Source organism: Notothenia rossii (assembly GCF_949606895.1).
Source record: "Notothenia rossii genome assembly, chromosome: 2".
Lineage (NCBI taxonomy): Eukaryota > Metazoa > Chordata > Actinopteri > Perciformes > Nototheniidae > Notothenia > Notothenia rossii.
The window spans coordinates 13,237,088-13,247,087 of record NC_136904.1 but is presented as its reverse complement, the minus strand read 5'-3'; the positions used below and the strand labels follow the sequence as shown (position 1 = coordinate 13,247,087).

General features: G+C 42.0%; 1 protein-coding gene across 5 annotated transcripts in view; it reads right to left on the bottom strand.

Moving 5' to 3' along the window:
- ush2a (Usher syndrome 2A (autosomal recessive, mild)) overlaps positions 1–10,000 on the bottom strand; it is a 188,567-nt gene that overhangs the window by 5,155 nt on the left and 173,412 nt on the right. For all 5 annotated transcript variants that reach the window (XM_079666927.1, XM_079666929.1, XM_079666930.1 and 2 more), the window contains 10 exons: positions 9,365–9,446; positions 8,826–8,971; positions 8,009–8,350; positions 7,490–7,851; positions 6,978–7,347; positions 6,419–6,700; positions 6,130–6,299; positions 4,516–4,846; positions 397–603; positions 117–209 (listed from right to left, as the gene is read on the bottom strand). In XM_079666927.1, coding sequence (XP_079523053.1) covers positions 117–209; positions 397–603; positions 4,516–4,846; positions 6,130–6,299; positions 6,419–6,700; positions 6,978–7,347; positions 7,490–7,851; positions 8,009–8,350; positions 8,826–8,971; positions 9,365–9,446 — 2,385 coding nt within the window. The remainder of the gene's footprint in view (positions 1–116; positions 210–396; positions 604–4,515; positions 4,847–6,129; positions 6,300–6,418; positions 6,701–6,977; positions 7,348–7,489; positions 7,852–8,008; positions 8,351–8,825; positions 8,972–9,364; positions 9,447–10,000) is intronic.

Below are 10,000 nucleotides of genomic sequence, written 5' to 3'. Positions count from 1 at the left end.
CACAGAGGGGAATGCAAGTAAAGAGCCAAAGATAGCTTAGTATTAATTAAGAAGCATGCACAACAATATTAAAGATAAAAGAAGAAATGACACAATTTACACATTAGTTCCATTACCTGATAACAGGTGCAGGCCTCTACTCCTACCCAGTACTGGGTGTAGGGAAGTAAACCATGGAGTGTCTGCTGATGGGATGTCCCCTCTGAAAGCTTAATGAAGAGGAAAGTGCGAGGGTGAGATATGTTTGAGTTTTGGGAGGTCAGATCATATCAATTGGCACATTTTGGATGGAAAGAGAGGGGGAAGAGGGAATAAGTGAGAGTGACACAGAAAAGGCGTTTGTAGGAATCCAGTAAGGAAACTGATTTCAAACAAGTGTGTAATGAAATGCTTTACCAGAGTGTGGTTGTTGTGGTTCACTGAGAACACTCGGTAAAGGCTAACAATCCCGTTGGGTCGTGCTGGAGGGCGGATTTTCACTACTGCTGAGGTCGCTGAAACACGAAGGAAAATAGGCGGGCCTACACCCTCAGGTGGGGCAGGTCCTGTTCTCCCATTGGCCCACGGACTGGCAGACCGACCGGCCGAATTCACCGCCCACACCTGTGTGAACACGCATACATTTGATGCCAACAATAGAGAACATCTGAGACAAAATGAGAACCTGACATATACTTGTTCTCCAAGCATTGGACTTTTAGATGCTTTATATTAACTCTCAATGATGAAAGCTTCCCTTAATTACCCAGTATCCACCAGACCACCAAAAGAAAATAAGTAAATTCATCGGGCCATCGATCAAAACTACCATCAGCAGTGAGAGCAACACCTTTTCAACATGCAACGCAACACGAACATATCTGCATGACAATTACTTTTCACCTTCATCAAGGAGTCACACACACACACACACACACACACACACACACACACACACACACACACACACACACACACACACACACACACACACACACACACACACACACACACACACACACACACACACACACACACACACACACACACACACACACACACACACACACACACACACACACACACACACACACACACACATCTTATTTGTGTGCCTGTGTTGGGTATAATTAGAGGGTGTACACAGCACAGGGTCAGGCAGGGTGGAGATTTGCATGTGTAAGTCATCTGTAGCCTGTCAGAAGTAGTGCAGAAGGCAGATGGATGAGTCTGAGCTTTTCTGTTGAAAGTGTGTGTCTCCGTGTGTGTGTGATGTGTTGGTCGCTGTGACGGCGAGGTTTGTCCGTGCACGCCTGTGCATGCAAGTGTGTTAAGAGTGGAATTAACCTCAATAATAGTCAATTAGTCTGTGATCAATCAGACTGATTGATCTAAGTGACAGCACAGATGGACTGAGATGGGAGAGGGGGAAAGAAGAATGGAAGATGGAGAGACTTGGAACAGGGAGGAAGAGGACAGGAGGAAGGGTGGACAGGGCACAAAGAGAGGAGGCAGGAGACATTTTTAGCTTTTCCGTTTTATACTTTTGTGGATACTGGTTGAGTTCTGGAGTCAAGTTTTTTCTCCGTATTTGTAGCAGGGACCTTATTGTGTGCAGATATGTGATTGCAGCTTTTATAGTCACTTGATCAAATTACTTCACAAAAACAACATTTTAGTGTCTAATCTATTAAACTGAAAAGGGACATCTGCCCTTGAACGCTTATTTGGGGTATTGTTTTTGTGTGTTGACTAGTTTCATCTGGACAAACTGGCCTCGACTCGCCCACTGGCCCATGAAACTGTCTTCTGCTTTTAAAGGGGATGAGAGTGGCTGATGTGATTGTCCATTGTTGTGGCCCGCACTAACTCCACCAGCTCAGACTGCATGTTTACTGCTAATAATGTATTCATCCTGTTCTGCTGTCTTTTTTTAAACTTTTAACCTGCTGCACCTTGTTTGTGTGAAACTCTGTAATAAATGAAGTAATGTAATAGTATCTGCATGTACTTGCAAATAAGTAAACTGAGATTTGATTTCTTCCCTATGTTATGTAATTATGCTAACAATGTGTTATTGTAGCTTTTATGGTTAGATTGTTAACTTGTGATTAAGAACTAAAGCTGTTATTGTTATCACATGTGTAGAACGGTATACCTTTAGAAATGATATAACATGCCAGGTTAGAAAGCCTAAAGAAAAAATACATTACCACTAAATGAAAGAAAAATACATCTACAGTACTACACGTCATTTCAAATGGGACTTGACTTGTTGCTTCAAACTGTTTCAGTAGCATTTACTACCTGGCATCACATCAAAATCTAACTGCAGCAATGAAATATTTCTACCCAGCAACAACCATGTTCTTCCCCTGGTAGCAACACATTTAAATCCCCAACATGACGCAAGGCTTTTGCGCTTGATTAAGAAGTTTGTGCTACATAGACAGAACAGAGAAAAAAAGTTTAAAAATAAAGTCAGCCCAGATCATCTTGCCCTTGATCCAGCGCTAAAAGGTAGAACTCATCTCTCCGTCCCTATATCATCTACAGACTTTTTACGGCTTTCTTTCGTCTCTTGTCCTCTCTCCTCCTATTGGGCCGGGTTTTGGCTTATTGGACACAAAATAAAAATACAACCCGTTAGCTGCCATGGCAGCAAATGAGCCACCATGGCAACAAACGACTTCAGGAAGCTACCAGCAAGTATTAAAGCATTTTTATTGGATGGTTTGACTGCGGACTCGATTTGAGCACTCCGATTGGCTGTCGACGCTACTTGGCGGGTGCATCTACTTGGGGTGAAGGGGCTAAGTTGTGTGAAAGTGGGCAGTAATTAAAACCAAGCATAAAGCTGTCAATAGGAGCTTATGACCCAGTGTAATTAGCCTAATATGATTTCTCTCTCTGCACTGTGGTGTGCTAAACTGAACTGACTTATCGTCCTTGTGTACGTCTGAAACATAGACAGAGAGGAAGAGAGCCAGATTGGTACACAGAGAGATTAACAGCTAAACAAAAATAAAACCAGGCAGAAGAGATAGACGTACCAACAGGTGGCTAGTTTAGAAGAAATGTTGATAGAGAGAGAAAGTATAACTTACTGCTTAGAAATAGAGAGATAAATGATATAATATGAATAGCCAACAAGTTATATTGTTTCTTCGCTTCACCGTCTCTAACACACACACTCACATGTGTTTACGTGCACACACGGAGTAATACTGTGTACATGTGTGTTCACACTTATACAACCACCTTGTCCACGCACCCCAATCCCCCATTGACAAATCCTCAGGGGACGTGTAGCGGTCACCATTAAAAGGTCTTTCCAATACAAGCTCTGTTACCAAGGGGGCTAACAGTTAATTCGATTGGCTGGCTGGTAATCAGGAAGTGGGGTGCTCTGAGGGCCCAGTGATTAATGGTGCTGTTGCCCGCCCGTCATCTCCCAAAGCTCCTCCTCCCTCCCTCCTCCTGTCATAAATTAGGACCCTCGTAAATAAAGACGGCACCACAATCAGGCAAACTCAATCAATTACACAGGTTCTCTGGCCTCAGCTCGTACGTCTGACAGGCAGGAATGCTAATGTTATTGTTGCTTCCAAAGGGCTAGCCTGTCAATTAGCGTAGCAACGCACAGCACAACAGCATGAATATGGACCACACCATTTAACACCTGTCTGATTACATGGTGTTTGTGTTCCTGTGTGTCGGCGTGTATGGTAAGGATAGACTTTATTAGTTGAGGTTTGTATGGGAGTGTGTGTGTGTGTCGGGACTTTTGGAAACATTTAATTTAGAAAACAGGCCTCATCGTCTGATGCGTCATTCACATCAGATCTCAACTACAAATGAGTTACTCCACACTAACCTTGTAAATCACAATACAACTTTTCACTCTGTTCCTACAGTCACTGCAGAGGACAATAACTTTTCATATTTATGTATATGCAGAACACGTGTGCTTGTGTTTGTTTTTTCATATCATTTTGTGTTTCGCAACAGATTTAGTATTTATTGAATTAGTATTTTCTTGAAAAAATACTGTTCCATTATACAGTCCCATTATTTCTGTAAATTGAAACACAGGCTCAAATCTTTGATGATTTCTTTCTCAAACAAATTCACATATAACAACCTCAGGTATGCATCAGAGTTTGATACTAGACTATTTTGAGTAATATCATAAGGAACAATTCCACTTCCCCTCAGATCTTGATAAATATTATTTCAAAATGAATATTTCCCAGTCTACTGTATATTTTCAACTTTTTAATGCTGTTTTAATTCTATTTTGAGATGTTTAATTTTCTAGTATTGTTTATTTCTACTCTTTAATGTCTACTTATGTGCAATGCCTTCTTTTGTTTCTTATTTTTCAAACATTTCCCAATTTGGGATCAATAAAGTACCTCTTATCCTTATCTTATTGTTTCAATACATTACAGTTCACCAGGAATAACCAGTTGGAATTTGCTGTAATTCTTATTATCAACAAAAACACACACATAAATGCAAAGAGCATTGTACCTGATACTGATATACAGTATATGGCTGGAGTGCTTCATCTCTGCAGGTGGTAGAAGCGTTCCAGTAGACAAGTGTCGCTGCTTCACGTCCCAGGGTATCAGTGGTATGGTCTAGTTTACGGTACACCTCGTAGTGAAGGACTCTACCATTAGGCTGAGCTGGAGGGGACCAGGTGAGTAGAAAGGTGGTCTGCAGGCCTGTGTGTGCGTCAGGCTGGAGGTCTAACAGTGGCGCTGTTTGTCCAGCAGGGGGAGCCTCCAGAGTGAGTACAGAGGACCAGTCACTGGCGGAGCAGCCGAGCGCTGTGCACGCCTCCACCCTCACCTCATACCTACACAGGCACATGTTTTGAAATGTTAGAATTATTTTGTTGTGAAATATTGAATGAGATGCTTAAAAAACATCAACATCTTGGCAATCAAAGACAATGGTACTGGTGTACTGATCTAAGTAGGACCTAAATACTGAAAACATGAAAAATAAGAGCTCAGCAAGTGAAGCAATTGTTCATTCAAAATCACTCTATTGACAGCATGTTTGAAATAATGTCTTTCTCAAACGAATATCTATTTAACCCTAATTACTTGGTAATTAATTTGGAAAAAACGTTTTTTTTGGAGAGAAAATAATTGAGATGAAGGAGAGGAGTGAGGGGGAGAAAAAGAGAGGGAAGGTGATGAAGATGAGTTGAATGGATAGAAGGTCATCAGAGAGGGGGAGCGATCTATAGATGATAAGGTTGATGAGCTTTTATTATCTGAATCTTATCACCACATACACACTCTCAGACATACACAACCACACTGACACACAGGTATAGAAACGCCCACACTCGCACATGCATACGCACCCTTCTCACACAGACACACGCGCATATACCATATTTTTTTGTTTATACTGAACTGTCACATGATGGGTGCATGACTACTGCTTAAAGGGTGACTCACTTTTATTGACCAAAGTCTCTCTCTAATTCCTGCTTTGTAAGATCATAACAATGTCCTTTTGACAGCCTGTTTGAGAGGTTGTTTTTCAACAAGATATTTGCATTTAGCTAAGTGCATTAGTATTCTAATTTATTGCACAGGCTTCAGAAATACAGCATTTGACTTATTTATTAATTATTATTAAGTATTCAAGGGTCAACACTGCGGTAAGAACCCCACAGTGATGTTCATCTTTTATACCTTACCTAAGATTATTTTTCATTTGAAGGCATGTTGTATAAATATTCAAACATACTGGTTTGGGGCTTTTTTCTGTCTTTCTCCTATTTAGTGAATGATTTTAGGAAATGTAAGGTTATTATTGATTAAAATAATAATCCAATGAACAGAGCTCTGCTATTTACTGTTCAAAGAGTCTACCAAAATGTTTTGTTTTTTGCTACCAATAGATGGCACTATGTTCCCTTGCTTCTCATATTTTCTTCATTTCAGTTTTTATAACACAAGGGGATAGGAAATAGCTTTAAAATATTGTATCTTGGCTCTATGTATTAACCAAAAAAAACGTACACATTGTTTTGTCTTATATATGTGCCATATATCAAATGTATAAACTGCTGCATAAAAACCTAAATGTAAACAGTGGTGGAGATCTGTTGTGAGTGACCTGTGGTAAGGAGCCAGCCCATGCAGGGTGGTGTGTCGAGCAGAGAAGTCCTCGTCCTCTGGAGTGAACACAGTGCTGGAGCTGCTGAGATGGACTGGATCTCTCTGATGCACGGTGTAACTCAAAATGTCTCCATTGGGACGGGCCGGAGTACTCCACACTACCCGCAACTGGAAACAACATAAACACTTCTTAACATCGATATAAAGACAGTAGGGGGATACATCTCAGCATTAGTGATGACATGATCCAGCTGTTACTTATATGGACTGAAGAGATGGATGACTACCTGGCTTGGTCCCAGAGGTGTCAGTGTGGGCAGACCGACCCCAGAAGGAGCTGACGGGGGAGTCTTTGCTGAGGCTGCCGTGCTGCTCGCTGCACCTTTACTGTTGTTGGCCCTCACAACGTAGCTGTATTCAACGCTTGGCAGAAGTGTAAAGTCGTGGTAGTGGGTCTCTGTGCCGACATAGATAACTTCACCATCTCTGCGGAGTTCATATCCCGTGATGATGCCATTAGGGTGCTCTGGTTGTCTCCAGCTAACCTCCACTGACTCTGGACCAGTGACCTTAAAGGGAAGTTGAAAGGTCACGTTAAACAGAGCTATCAGTAGTGTAAGAACAATTAAAACTCCACAAATCTCCCCACAATTTTGTACTTGTTTTATAGATGATTCAATAATCAGTGCTTATGAGGTTTGGCACATTTGTACAAGAGTCTAAGTTATATTGACTTTGGATGATTGATATTTCAAAGTCGAATTTTTTTTATTCTTTCTGGACTATAATGAAAATATTTAGGTACTGCATAGGTTTTAATTGAATGTCTAAAGTAAGCAAACACACCTTAAGAGTCGGGGGAATGAAGCCAGTGGGAGGAGCCTCCCCGGTCACAACTGATTTTCGGTCGCTGCTGGTGCACCCACCGCTGGTACAAGCTGAAAGGACCAGATGATATGACGTGTGTGGCTGCAGATCAGACAACACTTTATGTAGGTTTCTCCCACGATACGTTTCCTGGTTGTTCAGTTTCAGCACATATTCAGTGACCTCTCCATTCTGTGTCAGTGGTTTACTCCAGGAAATGTTCAAACTGTTGGATGTGACGCTGTCCACTGCGGGAGCTTCAACTGTCGCAGGTGGAGCCTGCAGAGTTGTGATGTTTGTGTGAGGACTGTTGATGCATCCTTCAGACGTGCAGGCTATAATGGAGTAGCTGTAGAAATTAATAGAATAGAATCAAAGTTTAATCATTGTTTGAAAAAGTTACAAGTTTGTTCATGGTTGTTATTTCCATAAGCAAGCTTTAGGTTAGTTAATTTGAGAAACACAATGGTTTGAGTAAAAGCAAGCAGTACCTATATGTTGAAAATGGCAGGAGGTCTTCGTCGGTGTAGCTGAGCACAGTAGGGTCAAAACTAAAGGAGAAGCTGACATTGTTTCTCTGAATCCTGTAGGACTGAAGTATCCCATTGGGCTCCAAAGGGGGAGACCAGGCAACCAACACCTTACTGGGTTGGCCTTGGAGGTGACTCACTGTCGGGGGAGCCAGACCTCGAGGGGAAGCCTGTTTGGTTGTCACGGTTACCCAGGGGCTGCGGGTGTGTCCGGCAGGGTTGTGAGTCTGGACGCTGAACTCGTACCGTGTCCAGGGACGCAGACCAGTCACTGTATACGAGAAGCTGTCAGCATGTTGTGGGGATGATTCTCTGAACAGCACCTGTTAGAGAAAGCCGGGGATGATTAAGGTTATGTGGTACAAACACAATATTGATTTAAAAACTCTCATTCATATGGATATTGGTGGCACCTCGTTATTCTTTCAGTGTAAAGAGAAATAGTAATTGTTACCATGAACTGTCTTTAATTGAACCTACCTTTCCTTTGTCAACATCGTCTTCATTACTTCTTTCCCTGCCAAATTCCTCCAGACTTCTCCCAATTAAAAAATACTCTCCGATTGGCCCGTTGGTCTGAGAGGGAGGGCCCCAGGTAAGGGACACACGGTCTGGGCCCACCAAGAGAGGCCTGGGAGGGGGCTGGGAAGCAGGCGGAGCTGCTGCGGTGGTGACACGCTGGGGAGGGGAGCGTGTGCAGCCTGATAAGGTGCAAGCTTCAAGAGTCAAAGTATACGTGGTCCATGGCTCCAAACGGCGAAACAGGAAGTTGCGTGATAAGCCGCTGAATTCCAAGTTCCCCTCACTGTACAAGTTGTACATCTGGAAAGGGAGCATGGGAAAGCAGTGGAGGGGAAATAAAAGTATGCAGTCAGTGGGAGAGAAGGAGAGAAACAGAAGTTATATTATGACAAAGTGGAAATAGAGGAGGGACAAAGATGCCAAGCAGATAGAGGGAAAAAGACATCAGAGAAGAACAGAAAAATAGTCTTTCTGTTATATGGTAGCGGCACAGATGCAGGCCTATTGCTGTGAGTGTAGTGTGTATTAGAATATATGTAAAGTGTGTGCTTATATAGCTGAATCACATGGGTCAATGTTGTATCTTGTACGTTTGTAACCTTAGTGATTATAATCAACTGGCTAGCTTTTGTATGTGTGTCTATGTATAATATTGGTATCTATTGGATGTTTCTTCTTGTGACACTGAGGAGCACCTTGCATCACGTGATCTGCTCAATTCTGTGGTTACACTCGTGTACGTGTTCTGTGTCTTTGTACTGTGTTTTGGAGGTACCGTGATAATTCCATTTGGAGCACGTGGCTGATCCCAGCTCAGCAGTAAGGCCCTGCCCTGCTCTCTCTGCTCCACCGTGAAGTTAGCCAGGCCAGCAGGAGAAGCCTCCAGAGTCCTGATGGAGACCCAGGGACTGGACACGCTACCTGAAGGGTTACACATATGTTCTTTGCTCAATGAATGTTTCAATGGTCGGAGCTGATATTATTCATTCTTGATTAGGATTGACATACCAGAATTGAGGATATTTAAAATATGAAACATTGATAAAATGGTAATAATACACTTATAGTAATAATAATTCAGTGCTTCTCAAATGATCTCTTATTCTTTCCGTTCTCGCTTTGCCTCCCTCTCCAAATGACCGACACACAAATGAATGCAATTAATTAATTAGCCAAAAAAAAAGACAAAAAGCACAAAAAACAACCAACATTTAACGCTTTTTAAATGTTCTGTAGATGTTGCAATCATTTTGTTATTGTGGATAATCCTGTAGTGAAAATCTGATATTGTGATATTGACCATCTTCAACTTACCTGCCTCGTTCACAGCTTCCACTCGTAGACTATACTGAGTGTACGGTTCAAGACCATAGACTGTTACTTCTAAGACTGAACCCTGAAAAGGAAAGAGAGACAACGGTGTCATACGATGTGATATATGACATTATATATATAGAGACAAAATGAAATATAAGAAAATTAGAATGAGAAAAATGTAGGAGATCAGGATTTGATGCAGATAGTTATAGGGCAAAGAGATATAAGAGAGAAAAGAGTGAAGACAAAGGAACGATTTGGCACGAGTTGAAAGGAGAAAGAAAACAGAGCGCCGATTGAAAGGGACACAGCAAAGTGAGGAGCATGCCACAGCAAGAGAAGAGAGCGAGCTAGTTACACAAACAAATCCTGCATGAATAAAAACCAGTGCATCACTCATTAAAATGGGGAATGAAAAGGAACACTGAAACAATGGCGAGCTAAGATGACCTGACATGGGATTTGTGATATCAACATTTCACCATACAGGCTCTGCCGTGGTAAAGTAAGTACACACCAGAGAAGTGGCAGAGACAGAGAGACTGGCAGGCAGACGGCCGTCCCTCATGGGTGAATTCAAAGCTTCCAGATTGAGTGTTTATGTCACACATGCACCCTTTCATATCACACACA